This window comes from Miniopterus schreibersii (assembly GCF_964146895.1).
Source record: "Miniopterus schreibersii genome assembly, chromosome: 12".
Lineage (NCBI taxonomy): Eukaryota > Metazoa > Chordata > Mammalia > Chiroptera > Miniopteridae > Miniopterus > Miniopterus schreibersii.
In genome coordinates, this window is record NC_138112.1 from 64296512 (window position 1) to 64314553 (window position 18042).

Here is an 18042-nt window from a genome sequence, read left to right on the forward strand (position 1 = left end):
CTCTGTGGCTGCCTAACACTTGGGAGAGGGTGGGACTCTGGAGGGCAGTGGCTCTGTTCCTGTTCTCCAGACCCCGAGCTGGCTACAATAGGCTTCCATCCCTGCACTGAAAATCTGTCACATGCAACTGTTTGTGAGTGAAACTTTGTTTTCTGTCTTCACACACACACACACACACACACACACACACACACACAAATTAGGAAAATGCTTAATGCTACAAGTGCTTGAAGAAACAAGAGGCCTTGCCAAGGCAGTCCCTGGCTCTGCACGGGCAGGTGATTAAGGCTCTGTTTGGGGAGGAACTGAGGTCTGCTGGACAAACACGGAGTTCTAACCACAGCTCAGCTATTAGTCCACAGGAAACATCCTGTTACTATTATAAAGATGAAGTGCTATTTTTTTTTTTTTTTTTAAAGAACTTTCTAAGTCTTCCTTTCCATTCGGATTCAGTTCAAGCCTGTGAGGCAGGAAGGTCTCAGGGCAGCCATGCCTGTGACATTACCTAATCAGACTCCCAAGAAACATTCCATTCCGCTTAGGAGGGCTTTGGAGAATGGTTTGCTCATGGTGGCTTTTAAAATAAACGGAGGGTTGCCAGGCTGAATGGACTCCCTGCGGGGCTGGTGACCTGGTTCCAGGCTGGTGCCCAGCAGGCCTGCCTCCTGGTGGGATGGTGGACGGACCTTTGAACGCGGCTGCCTGCCTGTTCCCAGTGCTTGGGGGATGAAGTAGAAAGTCTTGTATCCTCTGTCCCTTCCCATTTTAACATTGGGAAAACGGAGGCTCAGGGGAGTAATAATAAAAGTAATGATAACAACCAACACATAGAGCGCTTTATATTAACTTATTTACAGATGTCAAAGGGAGTGACACCATGGCGTGATGGCAAGAAAAACATGGTTTCATTCTGGTTTTGCCACTCTGAAGCTGTGGGACCCTGTATAAGTAACTAAACCTCCCTGACGCTCAGTTTCCTTGTTTGTCAGATATTGATAATGATACCTATTCTACAGGGTTGTTGTAAGGATAAAAATAATTAATGTCAAGTACCTAGAGTAGTACCTGGCACCTCGTAGGTACCTGATCACTGGTCTTTATTTCTGTTGGGGACACAATGCAGGCCGGTGACAGGATGGACACTGTTTTCCAATCCTGCTTGACAGCAAGAATGACCCAAGGAGCTGGTTAAAAATACGTATTCCCAGGCCTCATCCTCCACAGTCTATAGAAAACAATGGGAATCTATGTTCTAACAAGCCACCGGCTAATTCCTATCAGGCACTTTGGGAACACATCCAGGAGCCCTTCATTCCAACCTCTTGGTTCGGCTCTTTTGTTCCCTATGCATCTGGCCCTGTATTCAGCAAAGCTGTAGCTGTTGCTTGAAGGTGGATGTGATTAAAAGGTCAAATATCATTAAACTGTATTCTCAAAGAGAATGAGCCCTGAACTTTGCACAGTAGATGTATTTCTAAAAGCTGTTTGAAAATGGAATTTGGGGGGATATGTGAGTGTGAGTGTGTGTGTGTGTGTGTGTGTGTGAGAGAGAGAGAGAGAGAGAGAGAGAGAACAAGCATATATTTAATACCATAGTTTGCAATTCAAGGGAATGCATTCAATTCAACTAAATTAATATTGTTGGGTGACTTATGTGCTGGGCATACAAGGGATTTGCTTAGAGTTCGGTGAAGAAGATGGTGAAATAAACAGGCAATTACAACATTGTGGTTAGATAAGGTTCACACAGGGACCTAGGAGACCACGGAGGGGGGTGTGCATCCAACTCTGGGTTGGCGCGCATCTAGGAATTTTCGGGGGAAGTAACGGGCCTGTAAATTGGAATCAAGTCTCAATTTTTTTTTGCAAAGTGAATGACCCTTCTCTAATTTATCCTTGCAGAAAAATGAAGTTTCACATCATTTATACAAGCATGTATGCAAGCATGCAGCGGCACCCGTATTGAGTTCCTGCTAGGGGCAAGGCGCAGAGTGAGGTGTGGCAGGGTGACCTGGGTGAGAAAAGCCCAATCCCTGCCCTCAGGGAGTTTATATCACACCCCCTCAGGATTAACTGCTGTTCTCATCTGGGTCATTAATCCAGTGGAATCTGTTTATGACTGAACAGGTAGTTTACTATTCAGGTCTTAACTCCTTTTACTGAAAAGGCTGTGTGTTCTCTTTCATCACCACGTGGCGGGGAAATCCGGTTCCAACCAACACTTCAGTGCGGGCATCCAGGAGAAAACCCAAGTGCACGCTGGAGTTCATGGAGCTGTTTGCCACGAAGCCGCGGAGGCCTGGATGGATTTGTAGGGTCTGTAGGGTCTGTGAGTACCGGGGCAGCCGGCAGACCTGGCAGCTTTCCTTCCCTCTGGGCATGAAGAACACAACCGCCTTTCAAACCACCTGTCTTCCCAAGAAGGGAGGAGGCGGGGAGAAACATGATTCCTTGTGAATTATGATTACATCATGTTTTAACAAAAGATGGCAAAGTGGCAGTCAACAGGTGAGGTGCCCTTACCTTCTCTGCTTGTCTGGCAGGAGCTGTGTTAGATCTTTTCAGCACTGGTGTCTTCCCCTCTTCCAGATGGGGAACTCGAGGTACAAGGGGTGCCTGGAGGCAGTGTTTGTCACCTGGTGGTTTGCACCTTGCCGCACATAGAAGTTGTTTTAGCTTTCAAAATCTCCCCAAACACTAACCCCCCACACTGCCATTCCCTGCTTCTCAGAAGGCCCAGCCTTGGGTCATCCACCTTCCCTTTCTTTGCCAAGTTGTTCCTACTTCCTGAGACCTCACCCCCCTCTATCTGCCTGGTGAAATTCAACCCATCCTTCAAAGCCCAGCTCAGGTGTCACCTCTCCCCCTGGTTGGAAGTCATCTCTCCCTCCCCAGCACTCCTTGGTTTGGCTCCTTCTCTCCTCACTTTTCTTGGGCACTGGCTTAGCCTTCCAGATCCTCAGTTTCCTCCTCTGTGCATGGGCACAGTGGTAGCATCTGTAGCAATCTTTAACCTCTTAGGGCCCTGAGCTTCTTTGACGAAGTGATGAAAGCTGCCAGGAGATCTTATGTTATTGAGGCCCGCTCTGTGTCAGGCCCAGTGTTTGGGACTTTCCCCTCATTATCTCATGTAATCATCCATCGAGTCTCTCTGGCCAGGTATTGGTCTTGTCTTTATTCACAGAGGGGAACGGAGGCCCAGAGCGGCGAAATGCCTGTTCCCCGGCCACACAGCGGTGGTGCCAGCAGAGCCAGGTGCGCCATATGGCAGAGCTGGGGCCGGGTCACCGGCTCTCTGCCCCCCGGCCCGGGGTGGGGCGTGGAGCACAGAGCACACAGCACGGTCTCCTGCAGTTCAGGGTTCGAGCACCCCAAGCCCGCCCACCGGCCAGGTAGCCCAGGCCTCCCCCGGTTCGCGGTCTAAATGCAGGCCTGGCCGCGCCCTCGCAGGGCTTTCGGTCAGCGTGTGGCGACCCAGACCCGGGCGTGGGGCCGGACCGAGGCCGGGCGCCCGAGCCGAGTGCGGGCTCGCGGCGCGGGGCGGCGCGGCGTCCCGGGCTCCCGGTCCCAGGAATGTGGGAGGGCCCGGCGGCGCGGGGCGAGGCGGGGGCGCTTCCTCCGCCCGCGGGAGGGGAGCCGCGCGGGCGCGCGCGGGGCGCTCCTGCCCCCTCCCCGCCGCCCGACCGGCCGCGCGGGGGCGGGGGCTGCGGCGGAGGCGGCGAGGGGCCGCGGGGCTCGCGGCCGCCGGCCGGCCGGGCGGGAGGAAGCGATGAATATTCAGAGGGGGAGGGGAGCGGAGGGCGGGCGCGCTCGCCGCGGCTCCCTGCAGCCCGAGCCGCATGACGCGCAGAGGAGGCAGCGGGAGCCGCCGGAGCGGCGGGAGCCGGGATCCCGTCGCCGCGCCCGGGGGGTGGGCGCCGCTCGCTCCGCCCCGCGAAGCTCCTGCGCGCCCAGGGACGCGACCCTCCCGCGACCGCCGCGCCGGGCCCGGCCGTGGGGCTGCGGCCGCTGCCATGTCCCCGGGGAAGCCCGGGGCGGGCGGAGCGGGGACCGGGCGGACCGGCTGGAGGCGGCGGCCGGAGGCGACGAGCGGGGCGCCGGGGCCCGGGCGCTCGGCGGGGCCCGACTGGCGCGGCCCGGGCACGTTCCCGGGCGCGCGGGGCATGAAGCGGACGGCGCGGGAGGCGCGGCCACCTCGGCGCTCGCCCGGGCTGCGCTGGGCGCTGCCGCCGCTGCTGCTGCTGTGTCGCCTGGGCCAGGTGAGCGCCCGGGGCCGGGGCGCGGGCGGGCGGGACCGGCCTCCCCGCACCTGCCCGCGGTGCCCGCCTGCGGGGTGGGGGCGAGGGCCTGAGTCCCGGGGACCCTCCTGGGGGGCTCGCGGGAACCCGCCGGCCTTGCCCGCGACCGAGCCCGTTACCCGGCTGCGCGGCTCCAGAGGGCGGGCTGCGGGCTCGGGGAGCCGGTGCCCGGAGCCTCCCCGCGGACGCCCTCGCGGGCTCCAGGCCGCGTCCGACCCGCCCTTCCCGGGGCTCGTCCGACCGCCGGCCCGAGGCGCCAGAGGGGGCGTGTGTGCCGAGGGCACCGGGCTCGCAGCCCGCCCGGCCCGGCCTGGAGGCCCCGAGGCGCCGGGCGAAGGGCGGCGGCGGCGGCCGGGCCGGGCCGGGCGGGACCGGGGCGCGGGGCGGGGGGCGAGGCGCGGGGCCTCCGGGCCGAGGGCGCCGCTCCTGGGGGGCTCCCCCCGGGGCCGGGGGCCGCACGCTGGGGCCCCTCCCGCGGGCCGCTCTCTCCCCGGGGCTTCTCCCGGCTCGGGGCGCCGGCTCCCCCCGCGCAGGGGCCGCGCCGCGCTTTCCAGGGAGCGCTGCGCCCGAGCTCCCCGGAGGCTCCGCTCCCCCTGGCGGTGCTCCCCCCGGGGGAGGCTGTCCCGCCCGCGGAGGGCACTTGGGGGAGCCGCGCAGGAGCCGCGCGCCCGGCCCTGCAGGGGCCCCGGGGCGAGAGCCCGCCGCGCACCGTGCTCCCCAAAGTCTTGCTTGTTTTATTCCGACCGGAGCTCTAGGGGATGATGGGGAACCCTGGAAGCGAGTTACTGACGGGGGGTGACTGTGTCCAGGGAAAACTTTTCAGGCACAAACACAGGCTTGTCTGAGAGCAGAGACGCCCGCCCTGGGGACCGGCGCAGCCCAGCAGGCCAGCGGGAGGGCGCTCTGGGCGCCAGGGTCCCCTCGCGGCGTCCCCAGGCTCGGAGCAGGCTCTCCCAGGGCCTGGGGGGCAGTGTGCCCTCCTGCAGAGAGCCCGGGGTGAGGTGTGAGAAGACCCCCCAGGGCCAGGCTTCAGCCCCCCCCCCCCTCCGCGTCCTCAGTTAACAGCATCTGTAGGATGGGTGTGCACCGCCTGCCCCAGTTGCTTGTCTGAAAGAGCTGAGTCCAGATGGGATTATCATGGAGGTACAGTGTGCGCGACTGTCTCATCCCTGTTCCTGCAAGGAAGCTTGTGGAGTCTATGAGATTAAAAAAAAAAAAAGCCTCATAATTGAAGATCCCTTGCACCAAAGTTTATACCGAAGAAATACTTGATCTTCACTTATTTTTAGTTTAATTTGGTACCTGCATATTTTATTATATTGCATTATGAAATTTTTTTTGCTTTGGTCGTGGTGGCTGTTAGCTATGCTTTGCATCAGTGAAAACTTTCTTGGGTAAATTTCTTTCTTGCCTCATCCTTCCTTGTATTTCAGAACGCGTTGCCCGCCACTCCACGCTTGTTCCCTATGCAGGTATTTCCTTCTGCTCTAATTTGTTCAGTAGAAACTCAAGGGGACTCTATTTCTCATGTTTGGATACGTTATAAAATAGGAGATCGAAAAGGCTCTTTGAAAAAGCATCTTTAAAATCCATATTCGGCAGCTCATTTTGGTATTGGGTATTTCAGGGAGTCGGTGCATTTTTGAGCTGGTTGCTCAAACCCCTTATTTTATTTTTACTCCCCACTGGAGGCTATGTTTTCATTGATTTAGAGAGAGAGGAAGGGAGAGAGCGAGAGAGAGAAACATTGATTGGCTGCCTCCTGTGTGCACCCCGACAGGGGCTTGAACCTGCAGCCTAGGTATGTGCCCGGACTGGTATTCGCACCTGCAGCCTTTTGGTCTGTGGGATGACGCTTCAGCTAACTGAGCCACCTGGCCAGGGCAGCAACCCCTTATTCTATTAGATGAAGACACTGAGGCCTGGAGAAGACTGACCAGGCTGAGGCCACCTGGCGAGACTGTCCGGATACTGAGACTGAAACCTGGGTCACCTGCCTGTGCCTCGAATTTTCATGATTTTTTTTTTTTTGGTGTGTGTGTGCCATGGTTTCACTTTGCTCTTTCCCTTAACTGTGGGCACCGTCCTTCACTGCGTGTATTCCTGAAACTGTGGGTGTGAACTGAGTTTTTCAACATCAAATCGTATTTGAAATTGAAAGTCACATTTGAGATTTCTGAAGCTTGTGGGTTTAGGAAATGTGAGTGAAGGTATCTCACCACCTCCCTAACACTGGGTTGGTTTTGTGTGGTGTGTGTGTGTGTGTGTTTTAAAATGGAATCAGCTATAGCAGGTTAAGAGAAAGGACAAGTCGTGGAAAAGACGTGCGGCTCTGTTGGGCCATGAGTGGGGACAGGCGTGGAAGCTGGGAGGCTGTGAGGCTGGAGGCCTGAGCGCTTAGTGGGGCTGGAAAAGCAGCTTTTGACCCCGCACATGGTTCTGCTTCTCCAAGACGGGAAGGCCGGTGGGAGATGACTCCAGCACCAGAACTCTGCTGGTGGCCTTGTCGGCCTCCGCCCATCCTCGCAGCGTTTTTGCACACTAATTTTGGTTTATGTGTATGTTTTAGCCAGTGTGACAAAGCGATTCCCGCCCCCCCCTTCTCCTGAGAAATGTACTTCCGACGGATTCTTTATGAAATCAGCTTGATAGTGGGCCGCTTTGAAAACAAGAGAAGCTGGTGACTGGCAGCTGCTCTGTCGGTCTCGTCGTGGGTTTCCTTTCCCTTTGCTTTCTTGTTTACCGGGAATAATGACTGTTTTTTTAAATTTATTCTCTGTTCTAGCTAATCCTGGAGCCTGCTTGCCTACCTGCCTAGTCCCGAGCACGACCAATATTCCGACTCCTCTTTCTATTGCTTGTTAAATCCTCGTATGGGTGGCTTTAAATACTTTTTGTTTTGCTTCAGAACGACGGCGGAAAAACCAAACGGTCCTGTTTTGTTTGCAGACAGCTTAAGAAAACAGAGCAAATTGGTTTATGGTTAGACGGTGACTTTGAGCTGACTTCAAGTTCAGCCCCACGGTAAAGAGAACCGCGGAGCACCCAGCTTTCCTAAGCAGGGAGGAGGAATCCTGGCTCCCGAATGAGCAATTTTGGTCAGCAAAGAGGTTATTTAGCTCCTAAAAGTAATTTTTGCTTGGGGTTGAGGCTGAGGCAGAGTTGCTGAGTGACCGTGGGCCTGGGTTTAGCCAGCCCATCATCCGCAGTTACTTCTTAGTTCATTCACTGCCCGGCCAAGGGAATTATTTTGAGTGCAACGTAAGAGGCAATTTTCTGTGCATTTCCCTTCTAACATAGTGCTGTTGGCGATATTGTAATTAATAGGTAGCATTACACGTGGCAAGCACTGTGCTAAGGGCTTTAATGCGTTACCTCATTTGATCATTTCAGAAATAGTAAGAGGTGGGTGCTGTCAGGTTCCCATTTTCTCTGAGAGGAAACCGGTTCAGAAGTTATCAAAGATTCGTAAGGAGTAGGTGGCAGAGCCAAGCCCCATGTCTCCATGGCCCAGGCCGTCAGCATACAGCTAAGAGATGAGACTTTCCTGGTGAAGGATGGGCGATGGGCTTGAACTCTGGTGGGGCTGGGAGACATTTTGGGTTCTCTGTGTCCAAAACCCTGTAGCATCTGCTCCATTCGTAACACGGACAACCCAGGGACCCTCTTTCTTGCTTGTAGTTCTTTGGGAGCCTGAGTTTATGAGGCAGAATGGGGCCTGGAATGGGAAGACCTGGGTTCGAGTCCGTGCTCTGCCATTTAGTAGCTGCAGGAACTTGGGCAAGTCACTTAACCTCGGTGACTCCTTATTTCCTCATCTGGAAAACGGGGCTGCCACCTGCTCCCTTGTGCGGTTGAGAGGATTGAGTGAGAAGAGGAACTGCTGTGTAAAATCTAAGGCACAGTTCCCTCGCTAGTTGTGACTGCTGCTGTAGATTATTTGGGGAGCAGAAGTGGGGCTTCAGATCATTAGTTTATATAAGAAATACCAGCGTTTCCCGCACCGTGTTTCCTGGGGGGGGGGGGGCTCGTGTGCAAGATGAACTGAGCTCAGTCCCAGAGCATTGTTTTAAATGTTCGCAATTATTTATTCTGGGAGGTAGTAGTAAAAAAAATTGTAAGTTGCCTCTCAAGCCCACGATCTTATAGGTAGGGTGATACTGTACGTAATGTCATAGTAAACAAGTTTATTTAAATTAAATGAGAGCCCAGCCAGGCGTGGCTCAGCGGTTGAGCGTCAACCTAGGATCCAGGCGATCTTGGTTCGATTCCCGGTCAGGGCACATGCCTGGGTTGCGGACTCGATCAATAACTCTCTCCTCATTGATGTTTCTATCCCTCTCTCTCCCTCTCCTTTCCTCTCTCTGAAATCAATAAAGATATATATATATATTAAAAAAAATACCCAAAACTCTATTAAACACTTTGATTTAAAAAAAAAAAATAATAAATAAATAAATTAAATGAGAAAGTGATAGGCGGAAAAATATTGTTGCATAGTTAGTAAGGATGGACATGGTTCTGGCAAACCGCACAGGTGATGTGGTGCTGGAGTTGGGGAAATGCGGCCCCAAGTGGAGGCCGCGTGCTGAGCGAGAAAAGCAGCCGCCTTCGGGACTCGTGCAGGCCGTGGGGTGAGACGTTCCTCTGTTACCCCAGCTAAGGGACCGCAGTCGTGAGACAGGCCGTGCGTGTGATGTCCCAGCTGTAGACGAAGGGCTGGCACAGGATTCGTCAGAGAAGGAGTGGTGATGACACCCAGAGGGCCAGAGAGTCTCTGGACATCCCTGGAGCGGTGGCTGCCTCAGACCAGGGACATCCGTGGCAATTTCTGTCCCCACCTTGTATGGCTTGCTTTCCGCTGGTGTTTCTGGTGACCCCTCAGAGGACGGGAGCTGGAGGAAATGTGTTAGAGCTTCCTTATTAGTGGGGCTGCAGTCTTCCCATCGCCCCCCAATCTCCACGGCATGTGAATGCCTGGGTGAGGGGTGCTGATGAGATAGCAGATGGGGGCATTTTGAAAGCAAACTAGTGTCAGCTCCCACAGAAGGTCTAATTTTAAACATGCAAATAATTTTCAGTTCCACTTTTCCTTCTTCCTGTTAGAGGGAAGCTGTGCCCGGCTGCCATTTCTGAGGCCTGAGCAGACAATGTCGTTTTTATGCCACAAACCATCTCCTTCTGCGGGGCAGGAATGGGCTGGTGTTTTTCTGGACGCCTGTGCCGGGTCCCAGCCCATTGTTATTTCATGGTTTCTGAGTAAGCGAGTGAGTGAAGATGAAAACTTAGCGCCAATTTCTAGTCTGTAACGCAGTGGTTCTTACTCTTTCTGGGAAGGGGGAGGTATGAGACCCTTACAGAGTATGTACAAGGGAAGAACCCTCTCCCCCAAAGAAATGAACATATTTAGAATTTTATATCCAATTTCAGGGGTTTTGGAGAAGCTTTTTTTTTAAAAAAAAAATTTATTGATTTGCAAGAGATATATCAGTTTGTTGTTCCACTTATTGATGCATTCACTGATTGCTTCTTGTATGTGCCCTGACTGGGGATCAAACCTGCAACCATGGCATATTGGGACAATGCTCTAACCAACTGAGCTATCCAGCCAGGGCCATAGAAGCTTTAAAATAGCCGATAAAGCCCAGGTTAAAAACCATGCAATCTAAAACTGTAACAGAAAAGTATCCATCCTCTTTAAAGATAACCCCAGTGGGGATACTTGCTTTCCTTCTAGAAAATGAAAATGTTTCTATGTAATGTAGACAAGTACCTACATTCATCTTTCTAAAAACATTATACATTGTGCTCTACTTAGGCTTTTAATTTACTTAGTTATCTTGGAGATGATTTCATATTTGTACCAATAGCTTTAACTCATTTTTGAAAATGACTACCTAATATTGCAATGTGCGAATGAAACCACAATTTATTGGACCATTCCTCTATCAGTGACGCTTTAATTATTTTTAGTCTCTCCTCCCTCCCCTTACAAATCATGCTTCAGAGAATGTCTTTGGTGCATATTTCATGTAACCTTCACAAGGATACTCATAGGGTAAAATTTTAATTTTAGGATTGCTGGATTAGAGGGTATATGCATTTAAAAATTTGATACTGTTGTGAACTTGTCCTCCAGAAATATTGTCCCAGTTTGCACCTGCCCCCATAGGTGAACTGAGGAGAAAAATTGTATCCTGTTAGTTTCATTTATAGTTATAATTTTGAGTTGTGTACTTGTCTCCTTTGTTTTGGGCCATTTGCATTTCTTCCCTTTTTTTGGAATTAGCTCCTGTTCACTAAAAAAAAAAAAAAAAAAAAAGATTGCCTTTTGTTATCGATTTGCACAAGCTCTTTAGAATTAAGGAAGTTAGTGTTTTGGCTCCATTTTTGTTGCAAATATAAGTATTTCCAGCTCTTTTAGATGCAGCCCTTGTTCCTTCAGTGCACGGAGAGCCCTGGATGGTGAGGCGAGTATAGAACTTGGAGCCAAGCAGCCTGGTTGGAATCCTGGCTCTGCCACCTAACTGGCTGTGATCTTGGACTTGTGCCGTAACCTTTCTGATCCTTGGTGTTCACATCTCTAAAATGCTAATAATAATAGTAGTTCTTGCCCTGGCTGGTGTGGCTCAGTTGGTTGGAGCATCGTCCCGCACACCAAAAGGTTGTGGGTTCGATTCCTGTGGTCAGGCACATACCTAGGTTGTGGGTTTGATCCCCTGTTTATATGGGGGCTCATACGGGAGGCAGCCATCCATGTTTCCCTCCCCCCTCCCTCCCTCCCTCCCTCCCTGCCTCTCTGAAATCAATAAGCGTGTCCTTGGGTGAGGATTTTAAAAAAAAAAGTATTTTCTCTCACACAGGGCAGTTAGATAAGTAAAGTGAGGTCGCATTATGTTAAAGCTCCTTGTAAACGGATATAGAAATATAAGAACAACTTACAAAATATTCCATTTACTTAGGATTTGCATTTTTAAAGTTAGGGCAAAAGGCCATACCAATGAGTTGTCAAAATTGTGCTAGAAAATCTTTTAAATTGGATTTAAGAGATTAAGCCCACAATGGGTTGTGTCCAGATATACATGTATTGAAATATGTCATGGAGAGCGGTATCGGCTTTCCAGTAGCACAATTCAAGTTTTTTTTCTCTTTTGACGAGTGAATGGAGTTGAATTAACAAGTGACCACGAGATGTGACTGAAGAGTGGCCAGTGTGGTTCTAGCCCCAAAGGAACACAGGGATACTGACCATGTCCTTTAAAAAACAAAAACACAGTCCTTCTTGCATTGGCTTCAGCACTTTTCCTTACCTTGTGACCTGGCCAGCTTGGCCGCGGCCACCTCCTGTCTCTGGGTACATTTCGTGTAGGGCTAAGAGGAGTATTTATGCCAACAACTGAAAGTTTAGAGACATAACCCTTGGCTGTAATTGCAGGAGATGGGAGGGAGCGGGGAGGGAGGCCGAGGGAGCTGTGCTGACTGTGCCACCTGTTTCCATGGCAGCAGGTGATCCTGCATTTCCTGTTGCTGGCTGAGGGGCCACCTCGCTTTCCTGTCCTTGTGTCATGAGGGTTCGTTCTTCCTCACTGAGAGTGGTCTGCACTGGTGGGCCTGCTCCTAGGATCTGGAGGTGGAGGCCTGCGGGGTGGCTGTGGGCACAGAGGAACGTCGCAGCCCAGTGCCAAGTGCACCGGCCTTGGAGGCAGACAGACCTGATTCCACTGTGTGACCTTGGGCAGCTCTTCTGATGCTCGGGGCCTCGTTTGTTCTTATTTGGAAAATGGGGACAAGACTACCTACCTCACAGGGGTCATTTCGGCTTCGCAGCTGATGGTGTGGTTGGGGTGAGTGGGACAAGCTCTCTTCCTTCAGAGACTGGGATTTCTCAGCCTCAGCGCTTGTGACACTTGGGGCCTAATAATTTGTTGTGTTGGGCCTGCCCTGTGCACTGTAGGGTGTTAAGCGGCCTCCCTGGCCTTTGCTTTGCTAGATGTCAGAAGCACCCTCCACCCCTCACTTGTGACAACCAAAATGTCTCCAGATACTGCCGAGTGCCCCCCGAGGGAGAGCACCCTGGCTGAGAACCGTGGCTTCAGGCGTTGCCTGTTGGAAGTAACAGTGCAGATAGATGCCTGTGCCCTGGCGTCTGCGTGTGGGACCGGCTGCCCTCCCATTCCCACGTGAGCGTGTTGGTAACCGGCTTCCTCACAGTGAGACCATGGGTCTAAACTAACATGGGCACTGACAGAGGTGACAGACGTCCAGGTGGCTGGGTCTTGAAGGAGGATTCACATCCGACTCCCTGCTTGTTTGGTGAGCACCTGCGAGGGATGCTGTGGCCAAGCGAACGCCGAGCTGGGAGCCTCGGCCTGCGGGGTCCCTGGGCCACATTTCCCCCAGCGTCCCCGCCTGGGTCCCTCCTCCCCGACGGGAATGGCCGCCAGCTTCCCCAGCCTGCCGGGCGGGAAAGGAAGCCGCGCTAATGCGATATGTGTGGTGCTAAGCTCCGCAGCCGGGGATGTGAGGTGGAGGGGAAGGCTCGGTGTTCATTAGGAGCCTGGAGGCCGAACGTGCCAAGTTCCACACAAGGGATAGACCCGGCAGAGGGAGATCCCATTACAAAGAGATTCCCTGCCAAGCTCCCCCTCCCACCAGCTCCCTGGAGCGGTTTCAGCTTTAGAGTTTAGAGGCCCCGCGGTAGAAACCTGGAGATAACGCCTCAGAGCCGGGGACAGGGACCAGCGGGAATGGGGCAGGAGAGGAGACCCAGGGCCCCCCTGAAAGGATGCTGCTGCCAACCGGGGGCCGGAGCCGGGGCGTCCTGAGAGCTCCCGTGGCTTCTCAGGAATGCACCCCTCTGCAAAGCCGGGCCAGGACGCCCCGCCCAGCGTGGTCAGACCTGGGCAGGACACACTGTTGTCTTCTGCCCACATTCCAACCAGTGACTCCACGACGTGTGCTAGTGTCACACACCGTGTGCCGGGCTCCTGTGCCGTCCTCACGGTCATCGTGTCCACTCGGGGACGAGGCACAGAGAGGCGAAGGGATTTGCCCGGAGCCAGTGGCGTGGGTCTTCCTCAATCCCTCGCTTCTACTGCTCTGGGACCCTCAGCAACTTTGTAGCTGTCGAACCTGAATCTCCTCAGGTGCCTAACGGGGATAAACACGTCGGAGGACCGTGGTCAAGACTCACTGAGATGTGTGGGAGGCCCGAAGGTGCCTGGCGCGGGAAAGGCTTCCCCGTGCCGGCTGCTGTCTGCAGGACTGTCTCCACTGCGGGCGACCGCACAGGGCTCTCGCTTTGATGGGCTGCTCCGGGAACGGGACTGTATGAGCGAGTCACTCGGTCTGCCCCGGGCCCCGTTCAGTAGTGTTTGAGCTGCAGCTGCCTGAGATGGGGGAGATGCCACCTGTGGGAGGACAGAGTCTGAGACTCGGGATATAAAGCAGACTCGTCCCTCGGGGATGGAATGTGTGTCTCACTGTCTGCAGGGCCTGGAGCCAGCAGGGCCCATTGCCGTCCACCTTGGTGGTGGATCATTGCTACTGAGACGATGAAAGGGATCATTGCCTCGAAGACTGTCGGAGTGGGGAAGGACCTGAGGATATTAGCCTAGGGAAGACCAAGGGGCTCCAGGTTGTATCCATCCTTGAGTGATCGGTTGTGGCTGCTCGGGCCCTGTTAGAAGGGGTCCTCAGAGCACTTGGGGTAGCCCAGCTAGCAGGAGAGAGTGCTGGGATCAGCTAGTGATGTCTGCCACGGACACAAGAAAGGCTGGGTGGCACACATGCTGTTTATTAGCTCTTTTGGGTTACAGCTGGTGGCACTGAGGCCTGTGACTTGGCTCACTGGAGGGTCACCCGGCAAGTCATAAAACCACAGACATCCCTTCTGGAAGGGGTCTTTTAAGAGTGATTTTTTTTTTTTTTTTTAAACATGTTTTTACTGATTTCAGAGAGAGGAAGGGAGAGGGAGAGAGAGATAGAAACATCAATGATGAGCGAGAATCATCGATCAGCTGCCTCCTACACACCTCTGACTGGGGATTGAGCCTACAACCTGGGCATGTGCCCTGACCAGGAATTGAACCGTGATCTCCAGGTGCATGGGTTGATGCTCAACCACCGAGCCACACCAGCCGGGCAACAGTGTCTGATTCTTTAGTTTCATCCCTGAGAAAGTGGGTTTTGCTTGACTTCAGCCAGGAGGAACCCGCTATCTCAGAGGGCAGCGGGTTCTGTCTTTGGCCCCTCCCCAGTGAGTACTGACCCCACTGAGGGGGAGAAAGCCCTTTAGGTGGGTCCGCTCAACCATGGCTGCCTAGGGAGCTTTTAGAAAACACCAGTTGGAGACCCCCACTCCTGACCAGTGCACGCACCAGCCCCAGCACTGTGGTTTCATTGTAATTTTCCCAAACTCCTCATGTGAGGTTAATGTGTAGCCAGAGTCCAGAACCACTGAGACGAAATCTCTTTTTGGAAACAGGCCCAGGAAGGGCACGATTGTCTAGGGTTACGTGGAGGTAGTGGCACGAGGAGAAGGGAAACCAGGGGAAAACCCTTTATGAAGTGGCCACCCTACGCCAGGCGCTTTTACTCTCATGCTAACACTCTTCTTACTCCACAAAGTTGGCTTATTCCACTGCTTAAAGTCTCTGTGCCTTCACATTGCAGGTAGATAAACCCAGGCGGGGGCCTGCAGGACCCTGAACCTCGGATCCTATCACCAGGCCCCTCCCCTCGGACCTAATCCAGTCTGCCTGCCCCTTTTACAGCCCCAGTCCCACTGTTCCGTGAGGGTGGACGTTGGCCCCACCCGTTCTCCCCGGGGCAGTCTCCGTGGTGTTCTCCCAGATCCCCGGCTCCTCTGCAGGCCTTACTTAGTCCTGCCCAGACTCCCTGTCCCATTATCAGGCTTCATTTCCTCCTGCCTTATCGCCACCTGGAACTATCTTATTTGTTGACTGTTTCTGTTTCCCCACCCCCTGGAGTCGTAACTGCAGGGGGTGGGGACTCTGTCTGTCTGCTTCTCTGCTCCATCCCTCATGCCTAGGACCAGCCTGCCTCAAAAAGATGTCTGTTGAATGGACACATTGAAAGAAAAACCATGACTTGGAGCTGTTATTATTCCCAGGTTACAATCAGCTACAATTCTGCTTTTCAGCCTCTCAGTTCCATGTTATTTCCAATTATCTCATAATATTTTTACCTTTTGCCACCACAGCCCTAAATGTGTGTGTGTGTGTGTATGGATGGGTTTTGGGGGAATCCCAGGAATCCTTGGGTGTGGGGTGTAGCTTGCTGTAGTAAAAAGAGCACAGATTTAGACTTGAGTTTGAACCCCAGTACTGCTCTTGTTAGCTGTGTGATCTTGGGCAATTACTGAACCTCTCTGAAGCCCAGGTTTTCTTCTCTGCAAAATGGAATCACAATACTAATGATTAGATGTCATTGAATGCTTTCTATACCAGGCACTGTGCTGAGTGCTTTATGTGTTTTGACTAAGTGAATCCGCATGACCACCCAATGGGGTAGTTCTCTGTGTCTTCATTTTACAGGAGAGAAAAACGAGATACAGAGAGGTTAAGCCACCAGCCTGAGGTCACACAGCAAATCAATGGAAGAAACAGGGCCCGAACTCTGGCAGCTTGGTCCTAGGGTCAGGGCGTTGGGAATTTATGAAATCATGCCCAGGGGCCCCAGAACAGGTGGTGTGTAGAGACCCTCGGTAGGAGTTAGTTCCTCCTCCCCCTTTGACCTTTACTCTCACAGTGACATTTAAGTTTTCTTACTGTTTTGTTCTCAAGTTGGTGACAAAAGTACCAATTTCTTGTTGGCGGGGCTCACTTCCAAACACAGCTTCTGTTGACAGGACCTCAGGGAGAGCAACTTGCAGGCCTGGAGGGCTGAGCCCCAGTGCTCAGGGAGTGTGGGCAAATGAGTGCATTTTGCTGCTTTAAAAAACTTCTGCCTCAAATGTTTATGGAGCATCTACTTTGTGCCAGGCGTTGTGACTATGACCAGTGAAAAAATCAAGACAATAGTTGTTAGTCCTGTAACCCCCACTCATCAACCTTTCATTTTCAAGCCTGGTGACTTGGGCCCTTTTCTTGGTTGTGATGATTTTAATTGGAGATGGGGATTTGTGACTGTGTGGGCCAGTGCTGAGTGTCACCTTGCTGAGGCAATTCTGGGAGGATCTGCCCTGTTTTGATAAATGGGAGTGTGAACAGCCAGAGCCGCATTTTAAGCGGCTGCTTTATTTCAGGGTGAGGAAGACTCAGTGTTGACGTGAGACCCAGCAGGCTTCAAAAAACATTTTTTTTTTAAAAATTTATTTTTTCCTGATTATATCAGACGGGTATAACAACATTAAAAGAAATTTAAAGACTAGAGAAGGGGAAAAAAGCGCCCCCCTCCAATCACAGAACTATTATAATTTTGAAGTAGTTGCAGCTCTTATTTTTCTGGGTGGTTTCTTACTTAAAATAACTGTGACCACAGAGCAGGGACAGGGAGTTTTAGATCCTTTCATGACAAAAGGCTAAATGAAGAAAACTTTTCTTCACGGTGATATATTGGTGATGTATAGTATAACCGTACCTTTAACAGCTACAGGATACCGCGTGGAGTGGGTGCACTGTGATTCCACTAACTTTTTTCTCATTTAGAGATTTAAGCAGTAGCCAATTTGTCACTGTTTTAAGTAGAGCAGGAATGAATGTTTTCACACAATTAGCTTTTTCTGTGAAGCAGAAATTATTTCTTCCGGATTAATTTCCAGGCGTCTTTATGGTCTTTGACACCACTGGCCAAATTACTTTAGAAAGGGGGGCACTGTTTACGCTGCCATCAGAACGTATGAGCCTCCCTGTTTCATTACGCCCACACTGGCACCGGGTGTTAACATTTTTTAAAAACAGATTTTAAATTTAATATTTATATTTGCAGACATGCCCACTTGGCTGTGTGGTGGCTGCCTCCCACCACCTTTTGACCATGAGTGACTCATATAGAACCTGTTAAAAATTTCATTAATTTTTTTTTATGCTCTGGAAAATGTCTAGTCACTGTATTGTCCACTTCGCAATTTGCACGTGTCTGGTGGTACTTAAGAAAAATCCTAGGTGCAGCCAGAAACCAACTGGGCCTAGTTGTCTATTACTTGACTGCAGAGATAGCCAGGTGTGTTTATTTCATTTTTAGGGCGAATTTTAGGGGTGCCTGCTTTCCAGCATCTAGCTTTAAATTCAAATCCTGTGATGGTTGGATAGACATTTGTGGAATGAAATTTTACTGAGCGCTCTCTAGCTATCTGGACCTTCGTGATTGCATCTTAAAAGTGGCAGCAGATGCTAGCACGGAGGGAAGAGATAGCTGAGTTCCAATCCCAGCTTTGCCCCGTGCATCAAGGCCTTGACTACATTCCTCCCCTCTCCCTCCCTCCCTCCCTCCCTCCCCCTCCCCCACCTCCTGCCTTTGTTTCCCCACCGGTAAATCAGCCTGACGGTGCCTTTGGAGGTCAGGATTAAGACCATTGTGCTAATAAGGATTTAGCACACAGGAAGTTCTGGGGATCCTGCTGTTGGTATTGACACAACAGTGGCGGGGGGGGGGGGGGGGGGGGGGGGGGGGGGGGGTTTGAAGTGGGGGAAAACAGGCCAGTCCCGGTGTGGAGGTTCCAGTTTAGCTGGAGAGATAAGGGACTGGCTGGAGACACTTCTTAGTCAGACAGTGCAGGCTT

At 52.3% G+C, this 18042-nt stretch overlaps 1 protein-coding gene across 1 annotated transcript in view; it reads left to right on the top strand.

Moving 5' to 3' along the window:
- The first annotated feature begins 3925 nt into the window (after window positions 1-3925).
- Window positions 3926-18042, top strand: part of PTPRJ (protein tyrosine phosphatase receptor type J) — a 124822-nt gene continuing 110705 nt past the window's right edge. The window contains exon 1 of the mRNA XM_081152998.1: window positions 3926-4259. Within this exon, the coding sequence (XP_081009124.1) occupies window positions 4014-4259 (246 nt within the window). The 5' untranslated portion in view covers window positions 3926-4013. The remainder of the gene's footprint in view (window positions 4260-18042) is intronic.